The following is a 25,862-nucleotide window of genomic DNA, read 5'->3' as shown; positions in this document are numbered from 1 at the left end:
CCATCCATCCATCAATCCATCCATCATCCATCCATCCATCACATCCATCCATCCATCCATCCATCCATCACATCCATCCATCCATCCATCCATCACATCTATTCATCACATCCATCCATCACATCCATCCATCCATCCATCCATCCATCCATCCATCCATCCATCACATCCATCCATCCATCCATCCATCCATCACATCCATCCATCCATCCAGCCATCCATCCATCCATCCATCCAGCCAGCCATCCATCCTTATCTGGGGCTAGGTTACAGAAGCAGCAGCCTAACCTGCTCCAGCTTATCCAAGTGAACACAAAGGTGTGAGACCAGCACTTCCACCAAGCTCACATCTCACCTCAGAAAATCAGAATCAGAAAAGGGTTTATTGCCGAATGTTGAGCAGATTTACAACATTAGGAAATTGCAGTGGTACCTAGTGCGAAACATACTATAAGACAAACACTTAAATAAAAATAAAAAAGTGCTTAGCAGATTGATATATACATGAAGGTGATGATCAGTGCAAAACCAGTGCACCTGACCCCAGCACCCCTACAGGAAGAAAGACCAGGTGGGCCCCATGGGCTAAGGCTTTGCCACCAGTGCTTCCTCCTCAGATTTGGCACCACTGTGGCATCCAAGCCACACTCTACTACTCTGAGGGCCGGTAAGCTGTGGGTCTGTCTCCTCACTTCTGCTATTGCTTCTTTCAAGTCCTTTTACTGTATATGCAATAGTGTATTTTAACCCTGGAGTCCAGTATATTTGCTGGACTCATGCTGTTGTGATAAACATGTCACAGATGAATATTCATACTCAAGAGTTCCTAATACTACTCTGACAGCCTTGCTTAAGAAAACAGCTAAACAATAGTAGTGTCCATTACATCTCTTAAGGTTTGAATTTTGGCTCTGTTCCTACATTTAGGCATGTTTGTCTTGGATCACTTTATTTATATCCATATACCAGCGCGGTTTTCCCTGTCTCATGCAAGATCAGCCTCTCCTCGTCTGGGTTTTTGCTTTCTTTCATACTGGTGTGTGTGTGTGTGTATGTGTGTGTGTAGAGGATCTTCAAAGGAATGACCTTTTGCCTAGTTTGTTGGATGTTGCCTCTCACCTACTCCATGGCGCATTTGTTTGCAGCAGTGACCGACCTGCTATGCATGACTTCGGCCTGATAAAAATTTGGCTTTTGGACTTTTTTCCGACCCTTGAATGTTTCAACCATCATCATTACACTGGGCACACTGGGCAAAATCTTGCCCTGCCTTGTGTTACTGGAGGCACACACTGCCTTTCCACAAACAGTATCCAGTATTGTGCAAACACATTTTAAACTGCAGCAACAGTACTGCAGGCTTTCCTTCATAGGTTTCTTTGGACATTTCATTCACTCATTTTCAGTCCCATTCTTGTACCTCACCGTTTTCAGAAGAGTGTTTTTTGTTTGTTAGCCTGTTTAACTTTGACCTCATTCAAGCACAACAATAGCACCTGTCACACTCTGCATTTCAGCCAGCGGTGTTGGGAATCTTTTCAAAAGTGATGGAATAAGGAATCCAGAAAAGGGACAGATTTTCATCCAGACCACAACATTATTAAAGCAATGTGGGATAACCTTACCAGAAAATAAAGGAAGCCAAGCAGCTTTAGCGTGTGTGTCAGGAAGCCTGGAGTACTTTCCCCACTACTGTAAAGACTACAGAAAGAAATAAGAAGAAACCTGAAAGTGAGTTCAGGCTGTGGTTCAGAAGATTGACTTTCGAGCTTGCTACGATTGTACAAACTCTGTTTTTGCCTTGTGCTTTATTTTCATGTATGCTAGCATGTTTCAATAAGTCGTGCACATATTTCCCATTTTCCTAGCAAAATATAAAGACATGAGGGGTGATCGTGATGTTTGAACAGTACTGTGCTGGACTTTTCTTTTTGGAACTTTAATTTGGAACTTTCACTTAAACACAAAGTGCTGCAGTGTGGCAAGAAAACCCTATGATTAAAAAAAAGTAGTGAGCCAGCAAGAAAACAAACCAGGGAACACTCGAGGACATGAGCGAGAAACAGACTGAGGAAGAAAACATTTACATGGACTCATTTTTTGTGCAATTAAAAAGAATAAAAAGTAATTAAATAAAAAGAAATAAAATAAAATAAAATAAAATAAATTCACGTCCCCTCCGTGAATATCATAGTGGAGGGGTTTGTGTGTCCCAAGGATCCCTGGGACTCTGTTGTCTGGGGGCTGCCCCCTGGTAGGGTCTCCCATGGCAAATTGGTGCTGGGTGAGGGATCAGACAAAGAGCGATTCAGCAGACCCCAATGAGTGCAAGATCAAGGAAGCAGTCCACCCTGCCCAGGATAGGGTTACCGGGGCCCTGCCCTGGAGCCAGGTCTGGGGAGGGAGCATCTAGTAGCCGGGCCTTAGTACATGGGGCCTGGCTGGGCACATCCCGAAAAAAAGGGACACTGACCCATTCTCCTGCAGGCCCACCAGCTGCAGGAGGTGGTGTAGTGGTCGGGTGCGATGTGTGCTGTGGAGTGGCCAGAAGCGGAGGCCGTGGCAGACTGATCCCCAGCTACCAAGACTAGAAACTAGGATGTGGAACATCCCCTCTCTGGTGGGGAAGGAGCCTGAATTAGTGCATGAGGCTTAGAGGTACCAACTAGATATATTCAGGCTCCCCTCAAGGCATGGCTTTGGCTCTGGAACCAGTATCATGGAGAGGGGCTGGACTCTGTCTCAGTCTGGAGTTGCCCCTGCTGAGAGGCGGCGGGCTGGGTTGGGTAGGGATGGGTATCGTTTAGGTTTTATCCGATACCGGTGCCAAACCGGTACTTTTGAAACGGTGCCGGTGCTTAAACGGTGCTCAAACCGGTGCTTAAAGAATGGAGAACACAAAATTGGTCCAAAAACCTCTCATGTTCAGCTGTTTTTTGTAAAAAGATAACAATGTTAGCCTTTTCTGCAGCTATGGGGCATATATGGTATCACTCTTGGCTGGAAGCAGTGCTTAAACAATGGAAAAAAACCTCTCATGTTTAGCTGTTTCCCACTTTTTCTTTGGTCATTTTAGCCTTTTTGTCCAGGGTGAAGGGAGCATCTGCCATCAAACAAGAAGACAGCCGCATGTAGCTATGATGATGTTTGCTAGTTCACCTTACATGCATTAATGTAATAACGTGGTTAGCCTACTCAACGTAAATTACACACGAACATTAAGCTACTCACGCAGAGAAGAACGGCTGCTGCTGCATCATCATCCGTCATCATTTCTGCTACACTGGCAGGGCTAGGGGCCAGGACTCTCCTCTTCGGGTTTTTGGGGGATGTTGCTAACTCCGGGTCCGATAACAGGCACCACACCCGCAGTAGATGTGCTCGGTGTGAGGTCTCGCAGCAAGCTATCTCGGCTTTTAAAAAAAACGCTATGCGTCGCCAGGTGTTTCATCAGATTCGAGGAGTTACCTCCTTTGACAGTATCACAGTATCACCTTAAAGAACTTGTTGCAGGCTGCTGAGTTTGCATCTTTTGCTGTGAAGTACAGCCAGACTTTTGACCGCTTCGCCTTGCCATCATGGCACCAGATACTGGTACCCATCCCTAGGGGTGGGTATCCTGGTATCCCCTCGGTGTGCTGCCTGTACGTTGGGTTTTTACCGGTGGACAAGAGGGTTTGTTCCCTGTGCCTTCAGGTCGGGGAACAGGTCCTGACTGTCGTCTGCGCTTATGCGACGAGTGGCGGTTCAGAGTACCCAGCCTTCTTGGTGTCCTTGGGCGGGGAGCTTGAGGGTGCCCCACCTGGGGACTCTGCTGTCCTGCTGGGAGACTTCAACACTCATGTGGGCAATGACAGCGAGACCTGAAGGGGTGTGATTGGGAGGAACGGCCTCCCGGATCTGAACCTGAGTGCTGTTTTGTTGTTGGACGTCTGTGCAAATCACAGTTTGGCCATAACAAACACCATGTTCGAACATAAGCGTGTCCATAAGTGCACGTGGCACCAGGACACTCTAGGCCACAGGTCGATGGTTGATTTTGTAATCATATCACCAGACCTGAGGCCATATGTTCTGAACACTCGGGTAAAGAGAGGGGCTGAGCTGTCAACTGATCACCACCTGGTGGTGAGTTGGATCAGGTGGCGGGGGAGTTTGATGTATAGTGAGGGTGTGATGACAGAGGCCCCAGTCCGCGAGATCTTCAATGCACACCTCCAGCAGAGCTTCAACAGTGAGACTGGGGACATGGACCATGTTCAGCACCTCCATTGCAGAAGCCACTGCACTGAGCTGCAGCTGCAAGATGGTTGGTGCCTGTCATGGTGGTAACCCCCGAACCAAATGGTGGACACCAGAGGTGAAGGGAGCCACCAGGCTGAAGAAGGAGTCCTTCATCCTGTCTTCCTTGTCTCACCCCAACCAATCACAGCAGATGGCCCCGCCCCTCCCTGAGCCTGGTTCTGCTGGAGGTTTCTTCCTGTTAAAAGGGAGTTTTTCCTTCCCACTGTCACCAAAGTGCTTGTTCATAGGGGGTCATATGATTGTTGGGTTTTTCTCTGTATGTATTATTGTAGGCTCTACTGTACAATATAAAGCGCCTTGAGGCGACTGTTGTTGTGATTTGGCGCAATATGAATAAAATTGAATTGAATTGAATTGAATTGAATTGAATTGAATTGAATTGAATTATAGGGCTTGGTTAGCCTCTGGGACTTCGGAGGCAGCTGATAGGGACCGACAGGCCAAGCAGAACATGGCTCAGGCAGTGGCTCAAGCAAAACCCCGGGTGTGGGAAGAGTTCGGAGAGACCATGGAAAAAGACTTTTGATTCTGGCAAACCGTCAGGCGACTCAGGAGGGGAAAGGAAGGATGGATGGAGAAATGAAATGAAAATGAAAATCCATTTAAAACTGGTTGTAACAGCAACGTTGTCCACCAGCCTTGGATCCACACAGGAAGAGCAACAGTCTGATCTGGAAACCTGTAAAGTGTAGTATGGGGTCAACACATAAACGAGTTTTCTCTGTAAGTAAAACACTTCAGACACTTTTTATGTGTTTAAAGTTGCTTGACAGTTCTGGCTGGAGCTCCGCCCACATGCTATATTTGTACCTTATGTTTGTGATGGGCAACCAATCACAGGAAAGTTGGCTTGGCTAGAAATGAGCAGAATAGGTCAAGTAGGTTTGACTTGAAGTAAGGAATGAACTGAAATGATGGATCTTCTGGACAATGCACTTTCTTAAATAATCACGGTAAACAATGTTATGAGAAAAATGAAAGGTGCTGGGAGACGAAGCCTGTTTTACTGCTTTTACATCATTTTACATTTTTCTGGGGAACCCAACAGACGCGTAATAGGTACCTGACATGAAGAATGAACGTGGAAATATGCACTACTGACTGTGGCCTAATTTCACTTTATCAATAGTCAAGAGTCATTTTGTCCTTTGGCCAAGTTAAATTCTGAGTGCGCTTTCAGAAATCACGCTCCCCAGTTATCTGGTGTTGGGCGGTTTTTGCTGGAATAAGACAGTGAGTCACTGGCTTGAGCAAGAATGTGTTACCATACCTAGCAGAGGAGGCAGGGCAGGGATTTGAAAATGAAAGAGGTTAGTGTCCTTACATAAACCACTTTTTACTAAGACGGGTCCATGCAAAGCCTCATGCACCTACAGACAAGGTCACATTCAAAAATGTGGATAAAAGAAAAGAGGAGCACAAACACATGGATCATGCACAGATTCCTCTTGTCACTTTTCATTTATTTCACAGGCTGTGGTTGTCATAATACACCAGGAGACAGATCCACTTTGGCTGCTTTAAGCCTTTGGTAAAACATAATTTACCTCCACTGATGACAGTTTTTAACTTGAGTGGGTAAAAGCAAACTCAGGATGCAGGTCATAGATTCCCACCGAGGGACCGTTTAGGAAGCCAGTGTGAGATACAATGAGATATGACACTTCGGTCACATGTCCTGTCAAACGTAAGCCTGCATGTTCTGCTGCACATCACTGGAGCCGGACTGTGATTGGCCGTAATAGTGCAGCGTAAGTTTAGACACTCGTGGTTGTGTGTTACAGCCAAAATAACTTCACTGCATAACGCAAAAGGAAGCCAAGACCCACAGCATGCTATAGCAGGAGCGCTGAGACTGGGTGCTTATGGTGATGCAGGTGACTAAACATGACACGCAACTATTGAGGCGAATCTTTACTTGAGAGCAACAGGTACAAAAATCCATCCATACGTTCAGTTCTCTGGAAAGTCTATCAAGATAAGGAGGATATATGCAAAAGGTTTTACAATCCTGGCTGTGACTTCCATCCCCAACACTGATGATATGAACAGAGTCACCTACAGCTGTGTACGGTTATGCTAGATTTGTTGGTTCTACTTTTAGTGATGGATTGATACACATTTGGTGTGTGTGTGTGTGTGTGTGTGTGTGTGTGTGTGTGTGTGTGTGTGTGTGTTATGCTAATGAAAGAACATGTCACTAAGTCTTATATGGTTTTCAGAGAAGTCAAACATTTGGATACACACAAACATTTTGTTGTGGTCTTTTCGTGTGATTTACCGTCAGTTAGATACTCGCAGTCATCCTTTTGTTTATCTGTGAGTGTGTGTGCGCACATGCAGATGTGTGTTAATGTGTCTCTAAATTTAAGAGTGTGCATCGTGGCAGAGCAGAGGAAAATAATCTGTGAAAGCCTTGCAGGCAGGCAGTGATGTCACACAGTCTCCATAAGTCATAGATAAACGTGACTCGACACACACAGACACACACATACACACACATCCACGCCCACTCGAACACACACATGCAGACAACTTATAATCTTAAATATAATGTTATCTATAACCCCCAACATGCAACTAATGTATCACCTACAAACAGTTTGTCTTTTATGCGCACCCACCCACCCCCACCCACACACACACACGCACACCCACCCACACACACACACACACACACACACTGAGCCTCAGCTCTCCGTGGCCTGTCTGCCAGCTGTGGAAAGCATACGTGCAGTCTCACACATAGCCTCCTCTCAGGCCACAACCCTTTTCTCTCACCGGTTATTAACACAAGACCTGGATTATCCTCTGCTGTGTGTCTGTGGTCTTGTGTCAAATACAAATAACTATTTTATTGCTATTAATAGAGAAAAACAGAGCCTGGTTGTTCACGTACGGCTTCAAAGCACAACGTTTTTGACTTTTTCCATTTTGTCTTGTTCCAGCGGTGCAGGAAAAACTGGTGAGCTGACTTTACTATCTGGCCTTGTTAGGCATACTTAAAGGTGGACCACACCCACTGCTGCTTTATTACAACTGAAACAGACTGATATGATTAGATCACCCTCCTGCTGCTGACTCATCCAGGTAACACCTGGAGTGTATGAACAGCACCACACTCTCCATGATGCTCTCAGATTAGCTTTTATGGTAAGACTTATCACTCATTACTATATATGAGAGCACTTTAGTAATCCCGAAAGACGAATGCCACAGGAAAGCTGACAAACAAACAACTGACAAACAGCACTCATAAATGTCCATAAATCAGATTATGAAAGAAGAGAAACATAACTAAGGTTTAATATCAGTACATAATAAACAGACTTTACACTCATTGTCATTCTTTATTTAACAAAAATCAGCCAGAAGCGGTGTCTGAAAGTATGATGATTCAATAACTTGTAGAATCACTTTTCATCAGCAATACCTCGAAGTAAAGAAGCCTCATGGTGCTGTGGAGGAATTATGGCTCCAGGTTTTCTGGGATTCACATATGCACAGCTCTCTTAAGCTCCTCCCACCACATTTTGGGTTGAAGTCTGCACTTTCAGCTACTGCCGCTGGATTTGCTGCTGTGCTTCGGGTCATTGTCCTGCAGCACGATGTGATTTCATCCAGTCTGTAGCTGTTGGACAGAAGGTTCATCAGATGTTTGGTGGTGGAGAAACGCCAGCAGAGGGGGTCTGCCTTCATGTGCTGGGATTCTAGGTTGAAGGTAATTGTGAAATCATGACATCACTGATGACACAGTTGCTTTGCAGGGATGAGGTAGCAGGACAAAATAATGTGCAGGAAAGAACTGCTTCTACACCTCAGACCAAGACCTCCATGATGAACTGCTCGCAGGTGTCAGGTTGAGGCAAACAGTTGTTTGAGAGAGGCAGAGGCTTGCTGTGCTTCTGTGTTCCTGCAGAATGGGACCGTGGGAGAAGTAAAGCAAACTCACTGAAGTTTCTGATAAACTAACATTAAACGTTTGCAAACACCAGGATGCGTTGCAGCTGTTTTCAAGTAAACTGCTCCCGGCTAATCCACCACTGCCTCCAATCACCTGCCCCTTCTCAGTCCCATTGAACTCAAATTGTCATCACTGACAAACAGTTTGTTTTCCAGAAGTCTTTGCACTAACTGATGGACTGATGGACATAATATGTCACCCAACAAAAAGACAGAATGATTGAGGAAGCCACAGAGCACATCAGGTCACCAGTCTGACGCAGGGCTAACAAAGAGACAGACCTATGAACAATTTAGAATCACCTCACCAGCTGCATGTTTTTGGACTGTGGGAGGAAGCTGAAACCACACAGGCTCAGAGAAAACATGCAACCTTCACACAGAAAGACCCCGGCCAAATGGAGTGGAGTCAAACTCACGACCTTCTTGCTGTGAGGCCACAGTACTAACCACCACTACCTCTGATCACCAAACCAACAGCCCCTCATCCAGCTGCTCCACTTTAGTCTGCAACCCTTTATCGTCTCAGCTCTACCTGAAATCTGTTTGATTCGACTGCTCTGCTCTGGATTTCTTTCTTTTTATTTGCTTGGATTAGTTCTCCAGACGCTGGACACTGTTCAGAGTTCTGCTTTGGGTGCTGCTCATGACAGCCAACAACCTGCCTCCGTACTCTGCTCTGGCTAAATCCTCAGTGGTTCTAGTTAAAAGTGGTCATAAGTTGTTTTGATCCCACAAACCCCAAAATTCAGTATTTGGTGAATAGTCACAAAACATGAGCTGACAATCAAAGTGACCCCCACCCCCACCTACCCTAATGTTGACCAGGTGGAGAGAATCAAGCAAACAGGAATGGTAGGTGTATGTGGTAGGTGTGGCAGGCTATTTGAGCCAGGAATTCGCCATTTGGGCAAGTAACTTGGAGGGCTTTGGGAATGGAGTTCAAGGTACTTCCGAATTGTTGTTGTTCAGTGAGATTACTGTCCAAAAAACATTTTTCAACCCTTGTCTTTCCAACCTGACTTTTAGATTTTGGCCAAAACTCACAAAAGCCCACAGGATAATGTGCCACAGTTCTCCTTCCTTTGCAGATATTAAATCCTGTCATATCTGCACTTAATCCATAAGTGCATATGATCACTGGCCAACACTGTCAGAGCCCACCTATGTACTATGCCTCTGAGGAGATTTACTAGGTAAACAGTTATTGCTCACAGCATTTATCCTATATTTAAAACGCTGGGAGGAGTTAGACTGTTCGGCAGGCTAAGGTGGGGTTGGTAACTGTTTTAGAACGTAACAAAGTGTCTGTAAATTTCCTCCTGCCTCAGCTTCTTGCTGGAGGATTGTGTCTTGGTTTAAAAGACGGTGAAGGGCATGTCATGCTTTCACAGAAGTGTTTCTGCCGGGGCAAACCGTGGGGATGTGGAGGAAAATAGGACCCAAAACGCAGGACTCTTCACTGCAAATTAATGGATAGGCTGGTGTGGAGGAGAACGATGCTGGAGACAGGTGGAGATGGAGGCCCTGAGGTGGAGCAGCCAAAAGAAGAAAATTATTTCAGCTCCAATCAAATGAATGCGGCTATTTTCACAGGTATTACAACACAGTGTTGCATCCACAAAAATTTCACAATGTTGACGGTTCGAAGTTACAAAGTTAGAGGTTAGCACTAACTTAGCATGCTAGCTAACATCTAAAGATGAGTGAAAAGCTAAAATGTATGACACCGCTATAACTTTGGACATAAAAAAGCAGAAAAGTTTTCCTGGATATCTGAGCGTGAGTGTCTGGCAGTTTGGCGAGGCGTGTTTGTGCAGTGTGGAGTGGATCTCGGAGCAGAGCGAGAGGAGCGTGGATCAACGTGTGAGTGTGGAGCACGTCTTTCTGCTACCTACCCGTGGATCCCTGGAACCCCGGACCATTCTCCCCCAGCTTGTATATAAAACACGTGATGTTGTGAATAAGGAACTGTTAACTTTAACACTTGAGTCCGTCCTGCCTGCCATGTAACCTGAAAACATGCTTGGTGAGTAACTGGACTGTTTCTAGGGCAGATGGAAGCTTAGGCAGAGCTACAATGTGGGCAACTTGAGATAACCAGCCGATGATGCTGAGTAGACTGTATTATCTGATGGGGGACGAAGGCCAATGATGAAATCCAATGCGATTTGGGACCATGGCCAACTAGGAGTTGAAAATGGTCTGAACACCCCAGTGACTAGCAAGCTGGATAACTTATCCTGGGTCCAAACTGGACAAGCAAGGTCATACTCACAAACGTCTTTGGCCAAAGACAGCAGCCAGAACTGACGTTGTAGAAAAGATATTGTTCAGTTGATGCAGGGATGACACATGAATTTAGCTGTTTGGGCCCAGTGGATTATCCTAGAGCAGACATTTGTGGGTACATAGAGCCAATTAGGTGGTCCACTGGAACTGGTTCTGGATCTATATCTGGATATGGACCTGGACCTGAATCTGGTTCCCTCCTCTGAGTCTTCCGGACCAAGGTCTCAATTTTCCAAGTCAAAGAGGCAATAACACAGGACGGAGGTACCGTCTGGGGAGAAGAACTGTCTGGACAAAGAGTCGTGTTTACGTGACCAAGGACAATAAGTGACAGAAAAGGGCCCACCTGGCTTGATGCTCGTTCAGTCTTTTCGCCAGGTGTAGGTATGAGAGGTTTTTGTGGTTTGTCCAGACTTTCTTTCAGCTGGAGAGAGAAGCGAGAAAGTTATGCACAGGGATGCATTTTAGCTGCATCCTGCTGGGACAGGACCAGCCCAACACCTGACTCTGAGGCATCCACCTCCACTCTGGACCAGGGAGGGAGCTGCAGCAAAACACTGCTTCAGGCTGTCGAAAGCTTTTTGAGCTGTGGGGTTTCACTGGAGACCTTGGGAGAGGTGAGATTTGTTAGAGGCGAGGAAACTTTACAGAAGTTAAATGCCATCAGACTGTTTAACTCCTCACTGGAGGGGAGAGGGAGGAGAAACAGGGGGACAAGGGAGGGGGGAACAACTGAGCTGTAGGTGCTTTTCTACACTGTGCAATATTTGCAATATTTGTTTTTTGTTTTGTCTTTTTTCTTATATTTGACTGTGCAATAATCACTGTGCAATATACTCACTCAAATGAGCAATCCTATTTATCCATATTGTATATTCTGTATCTATATATGTGTATATGTGTATGTATGGTGTATTTATGCTTGTATCCTTACTCTCATTCCCCTTAATGTATCTGTAACATGCAACTTCTTTCGGTGCTTTGCTACTGGAAACTGAATTTCCCGGAGGAACCCACCCGAGGGATTAATAAAGTTTCATCTAATCTAATCTAATCTAATCTAATCTAATCTAAGTCCCAGGTAAACCTATAGCAAAAGTTAGCAAACCCACAAACATGTGGAGTTGCTTTTTTCCAAGCATTCAACTGCTTTAAATTCAACTGGGACTGATTTTAATTATCCCTTCTACACACTGAAACTGACTTTGCTTTAAATTCTTCACCCTTGACGTAGAGTCGGTTGTCAGATGGACGTGGGTTTTGTGTTCCTGAAGAGACCTGGAGAAAATGAGTATGTCATAGGTAGACAAACACAAAACCCAAACGCAGAACCAGAGACAGACAATCAACTTCAAAACCAACTAGACTTTATTGTCTGAATCACGAAACTACTTATGAGGAATAACTAGGCACAGGGTGTTCTCAGGAGCACAGGGGAAGGAGGGCTCATGGTGCGTGGGAGTCCGGTGTGGAGTTAAGAGATGCACGGAAATGACCTGAAGATTTCGGCGAGGTCATGATGAACTTTGGGTACAGACGCGGTTCAGGGGTTCAGGTGACTTGGCAGTGGTGGTGGGTTCTACGGGAGGTGTTTTAAAGAATTAATGGCAGTTTAGCTCTAATCTGAGATGCTATTTGTTCTGCAGTCAATATTTTGGGTTGTGGAAGATGAGCCAAGGGTGACTGAGGTGTGTTGGTAGCTAATTCTCCTTTCAGTCCATCATTAAAGCTACAAAAAGGCTCCGTAGAGATTTTCTCCTCGCAGCCTGTCTCTTCGCTCATTGTCCAGAATTCTAGAGAATCTGACATATTCCACTTACCGTGTTTAAGGGAGAGCAACCTGTGAGCTGCTGCATCCGGATTTGTTTTTAAACTCCTCAAAGGAAAGATTTGGGTTAAACTGCTTCTCCCCACATTAATGCTCTTCTTTGCAACAGTTTTCTGTTGACAGTCTGAATATGTCTGACTTTGCTGACCTAATGCCAACAAGCACTGTATTAGAAAACCTAGCCTAGTGAGGGCGGGACTAACAGGACCCGAGCCCGCTGCGTCCAGCTGCTTGGATGGATCGCTCTGTCTAAACACAGGCAGGATTCACACACAGGGCTCCAAGTCAAAGTACACTGCATACAGTTTTAAAAACACCAGAACTTTGCACTTTTTCCAGACAGTTTCCAGACTCTCTCAATTCAAACAATGACAGGGAATTCTCCAGGCAAACCTGAGCACAAGGAAAACACAGGTAAGTATCTCTCTCTAAATGGAAACATGTACTCAAGGCAAGGAACACTAACTGTTGCCCAAAAGCAATCCAGTGAGGCCTGAAGATCTGCCACTCCCTGAAGAAGAGGCCACAACAAGGACGTCAGGAACAGGTGCATAATTACAGAAATGTGGAGGCCTGCTTCTGCACCAAAACCAGAACACACACACACACACAGGACAGAGCACAGAGAGCTAGACAACGAGTCAGCTGGTGAGGACAGACCGGGACACCCCTGATGATAGAATCACTCTCTCAGTGTGTCTCACATCACTGGGCAGTTATCAGCTGTTTGAGCTGGGTGCTGGGGAGAGTGCCACTCTGGAGTCAAAGGAAACAGAGCCACCGTACAGCCACATGTCAGGTTATAACTTTGAATAGGTCTGCACTATTACACAATGGCAGCAGTGAGTTTCAGTTTCACACACATATCAAGAACTATGTTTTGGTTGTTGAAATGTGCAGCGCTGGTCTGAGATAAGGGTCTGGCACTGAACAGGCTTTAGAAATATCTCTGTGATAAAGAGGTAAGTGCGTTGAGCTCGGAAAAGAAAGGAATCCGTTCATAAACCTGAAGAAAGTGGTTCTGTAACATGTTTGCATCACGGTTTTTTCGCATGTTTTCATTAAACAGCTCCAGTTCAGATGTCCTTGGGATGCTGAGCAGACACGTGATTAAAACAACTCCACAACAACCTGAACTTGAACTCCGATGCCCCGATGACGTCAACAGCACACACCCCCACCTCTGACGTGTTCGGTGCAAGCTCCCAACGTCCAGAAAAATCATTCAACGACTGCAGGAGGTGTGAAGGGGAGGGATCCTTCAAAGTCCCTGTCTTCTTTCCAGCACATACACCCAGCCTACAGATGCACACAAACAGTATCTGTGACCTTAACACGACATTGTTATATTGTTCAAACCTGTTTGACTTTGAAGGAAAACTTGAATAACGTCATTCCTGGAATTATAAACATAATAACAGCGAACATCCACTCCTACAGCTAATAAGCATGAACTAGGAGTATCCCAAAATGCACAACCTACTGTAGTCATAGCATCAGCCACGCACAATTTAGCATCTTTGATTATTAGATTTAGTTCTCATGCCAGTCGTTTAGAAAGAGCAAACACTATCATAAGTCCTGGACTGGTAGTTAAGACCATAATCTCTGATGTCAGAGAGAAAGAATTTCTTAAACTCACAAAAACTAAGAAGCAGACGAGACTGACTCCCACTGTGTTTGCATAAGTTTGAAAGCTACTTTTCTTTAATCAAAAGCAAGAGAAATTCCCGGATTATCTCCCCTCTATTCCACAGTTATCTCTGATAAACTTCAGTTCAGTTTAATTTTATTTATATAGCACCAAATCACAACAACAGATGCCTCAAGGCGCCTTATATTGTAAGGTAGAACAATCACATGACCCCCTATGAGCAAGCACTTTGGCGACAGTGGGAAGGAAAAACTCCCTTTTAACAGGAAGAAACCTCCGGCAGAACCAGGCTCAGGGAGGGGCGGGGCCATCTGCTGTGATTGGTTGGAGTGAGAGAAGGAAGACAGGATAAAAGACATGCTGTGGAAGAGAGAGACAGATTAGTAACAGGATTCAGTGCAGAGAGGTCTGTTAACACATAGTGAGCGAAGCAGAAACACCCAGTGCATCATGGGAATCCCCCAGCAGCCTACACCTACTGCAGTGTAACTACCCAGCCCTAACTATATGCTTTAGCAAAAGGAAAGAGTCAATATGATGTGAGTTCGGCTCTCGAGTTCACTTCATCTTAATCATGAGCAGAAAAATGTAACAAACAAATATTTAAACTTTGAAAGTAATTTTAGACACCAATTCAAACACAAGTGAAAAAATCTCAGTCAGCTGTGAAATTATTAAACAACCTCCATCTGCAAACAAATGATTCACAATATAATCACGCTTGTGAATACCTGAAGAAAGGAATACGTAGCTACACAGTCGAAAATAAAAAGATCAATGTGACTGTACGTCTGATCCTATTTTATGACTTGTATTGCATGACATCGGTGAGGTCATCTACACTGATTACTGGCAGTTTGGGGATGTTACTCTGTGGTTTAGTTCACTACTAAAAGAGTTTCACAGACTTATTTCCAAAGGAAAACAGAAGGTGATTCAGTTCATACTTTATTCGTTCTGTGTAACACTTTATCATACGGCTCATCTATATTATAAAAGTGACCAGCTCCGATTCAGGGTCCACAAACAGCCACTGCGTGAGGCCAAACAGCCCAGCAGCTATTCACTGCCTGCTTCCTGTTCACAGTCGTTGGGCTAAGATCCAGTCTTCCTGCCCTGAACCTCAAACTAAATCTGGCTGCTTTCCTCAAACTCAATAACAGAAAATCTCTTTGGGTGTCTGGAACGTTCTGTTTGACTGTTCCAGGGCTGACTTGCATCCCATTATCAGAAAGGATGAGACAGATATTTGCTGTGTCAGGACCAAGAGTCACATCCACTGCATACTTCTAGGCCCGCTTCACTTCACAGTTACTGCACAGCTCGTACATTTCTGAGCGTCTCCTGCAGCTTATCAACAGTTCTCTTTCTGCCTCCACATAACGCCTCAACTTTGCCCTCGGTCCAGTTTTCGGTGGATGGAACAGACTTCAGGAACGGGAAACTTTGGAGGAACTGGAGTTTTTCCAGATCTTAGATGAATCTGTCAGCCTATTCCTCCTGCAGCTGTTTGCATAACGTGAGCAGCAGAAATAAAAGTGCAGTTTAACGTGAAAAACAGGGACACGAGCGTCGCCGTGTAGTGTGCCGTAGTTGCTCAGAAGCTGTGTCTGCATTGGAACGGTGAACACATCCAGACAGATGGAGCACAGACACTGCAGACAGGAAGCTGCTCTTATATCTATGAACAAAAGCACATGTTATTACAATATCAGCAATAAACAAGCAGACATTTAAAGTAGGGAAATGGAGAAATAAAAGCCTGGAAACTGCAACACACAGATGAGAAGAGACGTGGGCAGAACAAGGATGAATTAGGCGTTTTTCTGACACTGTCCTTGTGAGCGTACTCCCTGTTCTTGATTTCTCTTTGATTTCTGGTTCAGATACACTGACTTCACTGGCTTTGCTCACTGGCTGTACTCAAAGTGTCTTTGCACTTCTTTACAGAGAATCCTGTCACTCCTCAGAGGTGATCCAGCTCTTCTATTTCCACGCTGAAATTACAAAGTGAAGCCTGTACTGACCTGAAGCGTCCACATCCGCTGCTTTTCTTATACGATGCAGTCGGACAGAGCTGCAGCGAGGACACAAAAATAAATGGACACACAAACCAGACAAAGCTTAACACTGAAGGAAAAGTTGGAAACTTACACATCAGTGGATCCTACACAGATCCTACAAGTAGATAAAGAGAACCAGATTAAACAAGGAAATAAAAATATTTTAGTTACTCCTCTTTTTAGGGAAAGTGACCACGTGTGTGAGGGCGGACAGCTCAAGGACAGAGAACATAACAGTGAATTTCTCAGCATGTCTTTATCCCGTCTTCCTTCTCTCCAGTCCCGGCAGATGGCCCCGCCCCTCCCTGAGCCTGGTTCTGCTGGAGGTTTATAAGATAAGATCACCTTTATTAGTCCCACGCGTGGGAAATGTGTTTGGTTACAGCAAAAAGTGACAGTGCAAAGTTACATAGCAAACATTAGAGAACACAACTGTACAGAATAGAATAGAATAGAATAATATATACAACAGGATAAGAATAGAATACAAATGCGATATACAACTGAGTAAAAATACAACTTTGTCAGAAAAGAGTGTTGCACTTAGTCTTATTGCACATGTGTGGATGTGTTTGATCAGTTGGAGTCTTTGTTGTGGAGTCTGACAGCAGTGGGGAGGAAAGACCTGTGAAATCTCTCCGTCCCACACCGTGGGTGCTGCAGCCCCTGGAGGAGCTGCTCAGTGCTGTCAGAGTCTCCTGCATGAGGTGGGAGATGTTGTCCAACAGGGATGACAGCTTAGCCACCATTCTCCTGTCACTCACCACCTCCACTGGGTCCAGAGGGCATCCTAGAACAGAGCTGGGCCTGCGGATCAGCCTGTTCAGTCTCTTCCTGTCCCCAGCAGAGATGCTGCTGCCCCAGCAGACCACACCGTAAAAGATGGCTGAGGCCACCACAGAGTCATAGAAGGTCTTCAGGAGTGGGCCCTTCACTCCAAACGACCTGAGTCTCCACAGCAGGTACAGCCTGCGCTGCCCTTTCCTGTAGAGGGAGTTATGAGACCAGTCCAGTTAAAAGGGAGTTTTTCCTTCCCACTGTCGCCAAAGTATCTACCTTACAATATAAAGCACCTTGAGGCGACTGATGTTGTGACCTGGTGCTGTATAAATAAAATAAACTCATTTAAATAGAATGAGGTGCTATGGTCAGGTGTGTGTTTGTTTTTTATTTTGTTCTCAGGAGGAATCATGTGTCTGTCGAATGCTCTTACCAACAGTCAACTGCAGCAGTGACAGTCGCTGCTTCACATCAAGTACAGACAACCAGGAGCATCACGCCCTCTGGTGGCTGCAACCAGTAACGGGAGCTCATGTTGTGAAAGGCACAGATCTGAAAACTTCAGGCTGCCTTCTGCTCACACGTGAAGTTTGTGGGGCTGAACAAGCCAAGCAGTGAGTGCAACATGAAACTAAAGAGGAATAACAACAATAGAAAGTGCTCATCCCAGAAACAAATCCACTGTGACTTCTACTTACATCCACTTCTTGCTGTGAACTTTGTCGCAGTTTCAAACACGCATGAAGTGTTTTACCTTTTACCATTGCCATCATATGAACTACCCAGTGTGCCTGGCAAGAGTGGTTTTAACAAATTGCAAGTTATATATTTATATCTGCACTCAGCCACTTTTATAAAAGGCAAATTAAGAAAAGGAAACCTAAATGGTGATTACCGTATTTCCCGGACTACAAAGCGCACCTGAATATTAGCCGCACAAGCTAAAATCAGGGGAAAATCCTGTTTTGTACATACATTAGCTGCACCTGACTAAAAGCCGCAGGTGTTTCAATGTTGACTTATCATATGTAAGAGAATATGCACAAAGGGAATTGTCAGGAAAGAGATGGCTGTTTGGAGACACACCCCTTTTATTAATATTTTGAAAAACAAGTTACGGGTACATATTTGCATAACTTTTTAGGTATATGTACAAGTAGCGGTAATTACAAGTACGGAACATGTACTGTGCTTCATAAACGAGTAACAAATGTAGTACATAACAATAACCTACAGCACACCAGAAAAATAGATTCGGCCTACCTTTTAGGCTCAGGTGCAGCGACACGGCTTTAACAAGAAGAAAAGTCAGTCATTCCCCACCATCTTCCTCTTCTTCCTGAGCACTAAAACCACCAAAGTCCTCTTCTCCAGTGTCGGAAACGAACAGGCTCAGGGTGGCTTCGTCATCCACTCTCAGCTTCTTTCCTTCGTTGTCACTTTCAAAACCAAACAAATCCTCGTTGTCAGTGTCAGAGTCAAAAACACCCTCTGAAGGGCCGTGGCGGTGTCCTCCTCTCCATCATGCAGCAGTCCAGCCCTTCGAAATCCGTTGGTGATCATGGATGTTTTCACACTTTCCCACGCTGTCAGAATCCACCGGTGGAGTTGAGCATAACTTGCTTTTCGCAAGTTTATCGCCGCTCGTCATCCACGCCTCCCGCTGAACGCGTAGCGCTACTTTGAAGTTTGTTTTTCACGCTACTTGTACGGCACTACGTTGCCTGGTGGATGGACATGTGACCAACATACCACTCTTGAACCCCGATACTGTGTGTCTGATCACATGCCCTTCCTCCAGGCAACGTAGTGCCGTACAACAGCGGAACAAACAAAACAAATCGTCTTACGATATGACAAAAATCATGGACAATCCATAGAAAAGCCGCACCTGACTAAAAGCCGCAGGGTTCAAAGCTTGTGCAAGAAGTAGCGGCTTATAGCCCGACAATTACGGTAACTTAGTAGATGTTTGGTTCGATTGAAAATCTGACTGCACAAGTTAAATAACCGCAATATTCTGTCTGAGGAAGCATGAATGTAACGACTGTTCGCTCAGAAAGGTCAGCCTCACAGATGAGACAGAGAAAAGAGGCATGAACAGAGTCACTGGATTCATGTCTGGGAACGACGAGTGTGCCTGTTCAAGTTCACATGAAACGTGCACTGTCTGACCTGCTGGGGGCGCAAAAGAGACCACCGCAGCCTGTCGTTACAGAGCGGACACTGACTGCCACGCGAGACGACGTTATATTTGAACCACTTTTTCACAGTCCTCAGGGCTCCTGGGGTCACTTAGCCCATCACTGTCTGGAGCTGCACACTAAATGAAACGTTATACTAATGTATCAGTAATATATCCTGGGTAGAAAACTATTCAGTTGTATTGTTAGCTTAAGGATAGCAATGACAGATATATGAAGCAGTATGGAAAACATGTAAACATAAGAAACAATCTGAAATGTTAGGTTTGAAATACAGTTTTTATAACATTTCACAAACACACAACAACGCCTGTGTTCAGTCTCTTATGTTCTCTTTGAAGTCACTGCTGAAAGAAAGTCTTTAGATTGGTCACAGTTTGGTTTCTCGCTGTTTTTCAGTGTTACATTCATGGATTTACTCTTTCGCCCCGTCACTGTAAGCGTGTGTCACGTGACCCTCTGACCGGCTCCTTGGTGCCGCAGCCACAGACCTCAGCTGTCGTCGTCAGGACGTTCCAAAGAGAACCGTCCAGAGGGGTCTGGGATGAACCACTTCTCCCAGCGATCTAAATGCACAGCAGGGTAATTCCAGGGTTTGAACGGGCCATTCCAGTGCAGGAGGTGCGCCTCCTGGAGGAAGTTCTCTGGGTAATGGACATCCGGACTCCAGCCTGGACACACAGCGAAGCTTTTTGGAAACTGAGCTGACGGTGGCACTAATATTCCAGCTGTGTGTGAAGAGCAATCTTACCCAGGTGCCTGACGTGCCACAGAGGGTCCAGTATCGTGTATTTGTCGTGAAACACGATTAGCATGGGTGGGGTTGCCACGCCCCCTGCCATGGCACTGCTGTATATGTTTTGTCTGTTGGTGAGAAGGGTTTAAAAATCAGATGCTTCAAGTGGCCAGTGAAAACAAAACAAAGAGATCTTTTTGTTATACACCAGTGAGCCTGCATCAGTTACGTCTGCAAGGCTCCGAACAAAACAGTTTACGTCACCCATCTGCTAATGGGATCAATACGCTCGTGGGGGAAAAGTACTTTTTAGTGCTTAAACCTAATCAATGAAAAAGAACAAGTGACTGAAGACAAACAATAAATGAACAAATGAAAACCACATAAACAAAGATAAAAAGATAAAACTCTAAGCGATAATTACAGCTTCCTGACAAACCCCGGCTCTTCAGGAGACGACTCTTTTAGTGTTGCTTTGGCCGGTGTGTCACAGCACGCATGCAAAAGGACACTGTGCATAATTCAGACATGCCAACCGCATCTGAAAGAACTCTGTAATTGGGATGAAGTAGGAAAGAATTTCGGGAACTGAGTAAAGTTCAGTTCCCCTCAGCGTGGCCACAAGCTGCATGCTCGTTCATGCAAACGAATAGTTATGTCTATAACTTCTGTTCCCTGAAGGAGAGGAACGCGGTACAACACATAAGTATGGGATATCACGCCCTCGCGTGTCCTGGCTGAAGAAACCTTTATTCACGCCTTTAAGGCAGATGACGTGTGATGACACGCGCACGGCCCCGCCTGCACATATAGCCGCTGTCATCACAGTCATCCCTCAGTTCGATAGCCGCTCTTCACCGAGCCAAACTGCTCAGTGGGGCCACCTTGTGTTGTACCTCGTTCCTCTCCTTCAGGGAACAGAAGTTATAGACATAACTATTCGTTCCCTTTCAGTCGATTCACTCGGTACAACACATAAGTATGGGACATATATACACGCCCCGCAGAGCAGCCACCAAACCGGAATCGGACCACCACATCCTTAGTGAGTGGTAGACCCAGCAGAAAGGACAGCATGAGCCACCGAAGGGGCTGTAACGTCCAACCGATAAAACCGCACAAAAGTGTGCGGTGATGCCCAAATAGCTGCCGCACAAATATCAGCTACAGGCACCCCTTTAAAAAGAGCCCATGAGGTTGCCATCCCCCTGGTGGAATGAGCTCTCACCCCCTGGGGCAAAGCAAGACCTCTGGTGCCGTATGCCAATGAGATAGCTTCTGTAATCCAGTGGGACAGCCTCTGTTTGGACAGAGCTCTATCTCTATTTGGATTAGCGAAGCAGACAAACAGCTGGTCACATAAACGCACATTCTGAGTGCGCTCAATGTAGGTGCGTAGCACACGCACTGGACAAAGAGAATGCATCCTCCTCTGCTCCTCAGATGCAAAAGGAGGGGAGCAAAAGCTCCACAACTCAAACTCCATTGAGCTAGAAGATGCAGGCATGATCTTGGGAAAATAGGCAGCATTTGGACGCAATACGACCTTGAGACCATCAGGAGAGAACTGTGTGCAGGAGGGATGCACAGACAGCGCATGAAGGTCACCCACTCGCTTTGCCTGAAGCCAAAGCAAGAAGTAATGCAGTCTTATATGAAAGAAATTTCATATCCACAGACTCAATGGGTTCAAACGGGGGGCTACAAAGGGCCTCCAGCACCAAAGACAAGTCCCAAGCAGGGACACTGGACTTAAGCACGGGCCTCAGCCGGCAAACTCCTTTCAGAAAACGTATGGCGAGGGGATGTGCACCTGGTGTCACCCCGTCAAAGCCAATATGACAAACAAATATAGCTGCTAAATAAACCTTAATTGTCGAAAATGAAAGGCCGTTATCCAGCAGCTCCTGCAGGAATGTCAAAACATCCACAATAGAGCACTGAAATGGGAGAGTGTGGCGGTCCTGGCACCATTGCTCAAAGGCTCACCATTTGTAAGCGTACAAGCCTCTAGTAGATGAGGCCCTAGCGCTCTGAATTGTCGCTATCACACTAGGTGGCAAACCCTTAGCAATCAAGTTTAACCTCTCAGCAGGTAAGCATGAAGGCGCCACAGATCCAGGCACGGATGAACCACTATTTGCCCCTTGCCCCTTGCCCCTTGCCAAATAGATCCCAAATCTGAGCCACTATTAAAGGGTGTAACCTCCATTCTCTCACCAGAGGACCCCCCTGGAGAGGCCTGAGCCCGATAAATCTTCTGCAGCTGCGAAGCAGAGAATCTGCAGTGCTTGGACGGCAGAGTTGCGGGGCCGCCAACACCATGGTTATGGGACGGGGCCGGATAAGCAGCCAGAGACGGCTCCATAGGGGGTGGGTTAGCTAAGCCAGCCCCCTCGGCGCCGTCCAATTCCATGTACTGTCCATAGCCGGGCACAGTGACGCGGGTAGACTGAGGTTTGTCCCATGATGCTGTTAGCTCGCAGACAAAGTCTGGGAACATGGGAAGGCAGTTTTTGGCCGTTGCGAGCTCCGGTGGGAAGAAAAAACCCGCGAACCGCGACGGCTTCTGAGCTGGCGGAGGAGAGGGCCAGTCCACCTGCAGCTTCGCAGCAGCACGGCGAAACAGGGAGAAAAGAGAAGCCCATCAGCGCTCCTGCATGGTTCCGGCTCGTCATCAACTAACCTGTTAACATATTCCATTTGGTCAGCCCAGCTAATTGCGGGGACATCGACTGGATAATCCTTGTCCTCGGACTCGGACGAAGCCGGGGCTCCAGACTCGGAAAGGAGAGGGTCATGCGGTGGGACAGCGGAGCGTCCCAGCACTTTTTCCACAAACGTCACCCGTCTTTCCAGGGTCGAGCGCCGGAGCTGGCGACAAAACGCACAGGCTTCGGGCTCCGTCAACGCTCTCCTAGCGTGGATGATCCCCAGGCAGACAGGGCAGGCATTGTGCTGGTCGCTGTCGTGCAAAGAGAAACCGCATCCCTGAGGACAAGGGCGAACAGAAGGTTTCTGCTTTGCTCGCTTCGGTTTGGAGTCCATTCCAAAACGCAAAGCAAAACGCTGCACAGGAAAACTTGAAATTAGCACTCCGCGGGCAGCCTACGCACCAACTGCGCGGTGGAGACTAACACTAGGGCTGCCACGATTAGTCGACTAGTCACGATTACGTCGACTATTAAAATCGTCGATGACTAATTTAATAGTCGACGCGTCGTTTGAAGCTTTGTAAGATCCCAAAAGACGCAGGAATAAGTAGTAGGATTTAAGAGTGTAATAACGGACTGAAACAGAAGATGGCAGCACTGCATGTACAAGGATGCCAGCTGCCATTAAACTCTGAAGAAGAAGAAGCTGTGTCCGGTATCGTAGCTGTGTCCAAATTCAGGAACCGCATCCTCCTGTGCCTGCATTAGTAGGCTGATTACGTTACAGAGACACGACGAAGACTGTCCAAATTTGAAGACTCCGACAAATGCGGCCGACAAATGCACCCTTCACTTCCCCAGATTTGAAGGATGGGTCGGGTGTATACTTCGTGGCCCAACCTATCCCAGAATTCATAGCGCGGCCCAGCTCAGTTTCCAACAATGGCGGCAGCTAGTTAGTTTTAATATTACTCTTATTATTCTTTCTGGGTCACAAAATAAACGTTTAACATATTTTCAGGCGAGAATGTAGCTGTGTAAACCTCAAATATCTGCTCAGTTTATCAAGACACCACATATTTTCAAAAGCGCTCCGACGTTTTCGGAGACTTCTGTTACCCACTAGCTCGATAGCTAACTGGGGTTCAAGGCTCACTAGAGCCGTGAGAACACCGGACTCCCGGCAAATCGTTTTCAAACCCACCGCCGTCTTTCGCTACTCAGGTTAAACATGATATATAAGTCACTTAGATAACTTAAAAATGTTATTGTTTGGCTTTTTTTTAGTATTTTATTTGTTCCTGAGTAAATCGGTTTGGCTGAGATTAAATTATAGTTTTTACACAGCTGAATAAACGTCAAGCAGACAGCTGATTATCAGAAGTGTGAGATGCTCGAGAATTTACTCCGGTGTCCCGTTATATTTTAGATAGCAAGGAGTTTATTAAACTTCACCGAAACAATCTGCAAATTTCATTAAAATTTAATAAACTATCATCTTGTCTTTATTTTTAGTTAGCACATACCTTAAACACTTAAAGCTGTAAGCTAATGATAGTTATATAAGAGCAGATGCTGCTGGTGCAATAAGCTGTACGTCCAATGGATGACGATCTGATTAGTCGACTAATCGCAAAAATAATCGGTGACTAGTCGACTATCAAAATAATCATTTGTGGCAGCCCTAGCTAACACCAACAGGGGCAGCCCAACTCAGCAGAGGTGTTCTCAGCGAGGTGAAGAGCGTAAGAACTGAGGGACGACTGTGATGACAGCGGCTATATGTGCAGGCGGGGCGTGTCATCACATGTGAATAAAGGTTTCTTCAGCCAGGGCACGCGAGGGCGTGATGTCCCGTACTTATGTGTTGTACCGAGTGAATTGACTGAAAGGGAACAGCTCTGTGTACTTATCTCACCCCAAACTACAGCACTGCTGCAACATACAGAGGCTAGTTAGCTAACTGTAGTTAGGAGTGGTTCAATGGCTTTTTACAGTATATCTGTGGGATATCGCTCGCCATCACAGCTGCTTCACTCTAAATGCCAGACACTGGCCATCATATGCAAAACTGTAGGAACATCTGCAATAAAAGGTTTAAATCCACAAACACACTTTTAATAAGCTGACAGATGTAACTACAGGTAAGTCATGTAGGGAGTAATGTGTGGCTCTTCAGGGTCAACTTAATAAAGTTTTATTGGTTGAAACCTGACACAAAGCCTTTATAACTTACAACTGTGATCCTTACAGGTTTGCTGTGCATTGTCGACGTATAGACAGTACCGTATAGAGATCTAAAATATGTAGCATTTGACCTTTGACCTCTCTTTCAAGGTAAAATAAGATCAAACTTTCATAAACCAAATCTACTGTTCATATTGGTAACATTTAGGAAATGACACTAGTTTAAGGAGTATACCTGAAATTCTCCTCCATCCACTTCTCCAGCTCTTTGGTGACCTTCTGCTTCTTCCACTCGTTCATATCTGCCACAAAGACTCCAGGGTTGAAAGAGCAGTCGCTGGGGTTGATGCCCAGGTCTTTCACTTCCTGTTTCCTGTAGTCCAGGAAGCCCATGTAGGTTGTCTAGGGGACGAGCTCAGAGGAGAGAATACCAAATAATAATGACTGAATCCCTCCCACATGTTACTATGTCAAATAAAACCTCTTTAATGTGAGATTTACACGAGGCATAAAAGTCTAACATCATAACAGAAGCCGTAAAAATCCACCTGCATCCCGATGCTGCGCACCGTCTCGTGTGTGGAGGGAAGGTCGCAGTCTGTGGCGAAAGCAGCCGCGTGTCCTGGCTTCAGTTGGATATTAAACAGATCCCTGATGTCACCTGAAACACAACCAGACTGCAGTGCTATATTTGTCCCCATCCTGATACTCGTCACACTTTCATGTTTCAGATCCTAAAACTCATTTTAATAATTAACAAACAGAACCCGAGTAAAGGCAAATAATGATGTATTTATTTAGAGATCTTCTGGGTTTAGTTAGTTCTCTAGGAGCCAATAAAGGGCTCCTTTGACTTCACTGGGTGTCATGTCAGGGTCTACCTCTGAATTCAGCCGTTTAATAACTCTGTAACTCTGTGTGATGCTCCTCGTTAGCACAGTTGTGTCTAATGTAGAAGATTACACATGTGTGTAAAGATCATTTAAACACTTATTGAATCATTCAGTTTAATATGGAATCATTTTATTAGACTGACTGTAGACATGCGTACCCTGCACGATGATGTCATCATCTAAGTATATAACCCTCGAGTGGAGGATGTCGAGCAGAGGGAGGTAAAACCGCACAAAGTTGAGCTGCAAAAACAAAGTTTTTTATTTCTTTGAGACAGGAACTCTGTGCTTGGTTTGGCTGAT

General features: G+C 45.6%; 1 protein-coding gene across 1 annotated transcript in view; it reads right to left on the bottom strand.

Moving 5' to 3' along the window:
* Nucleotides 1-7,013: 7,013 nt before the first annotated feature.
* The window catches only part of glt8d2 (glycosyltransferase 8 domain containing 2), a 24,436-nt gene continuing 5,587 nt past the window's right edge, over nt 7,014-25,862 (bottom strand). Inside the window, exons 7-11 of the mRNA XM_084910112.1 lie at nt 25,718-25,802; nt 25,215-25,327; nt 24,902-25,068; nt 19,841-19,953; nt 7,014-19,760 (exon numbers count right to left, since the gene is read on the bottom strand). Coding sequence (XP_084766238.1) covers nt 19,582-19,760; nt 19,841-19,953; nt 24,902-25,068; nt 25,215-25,327; nt 25,718-25,802 — 657 coding nt within the window. The 3' untranslated portion in view covers nt 7,014-19,581. The remainder of the gene's footprint in view (nt 19,761-19,840; nt 19,954-24,901; nt 25,069-25,214; nt 25,328-25,717; nt 25,803-25,862) is intronic.

Source organism: Perissodus microlepis, chromosome 17, assembly GCF_051167445.1.
Source record: "Perissodus microlepis isolate ML-2025 ecotype Zambia chromosome 17, ASM5116744v1, whole genome shotgun sequence".
Taxonomy (NCBI): Eukaryota; Metazoa; Chordata; class Actinopteri; order Cichliformes; family Cichlidae; genus Perissodus; species Perissodus microlepis.
The sequence above is the reverse complement of the archived record's forward strand: the minus strand, read 5'-3'. Positions and strand labels throughout refer to the sequence as shown.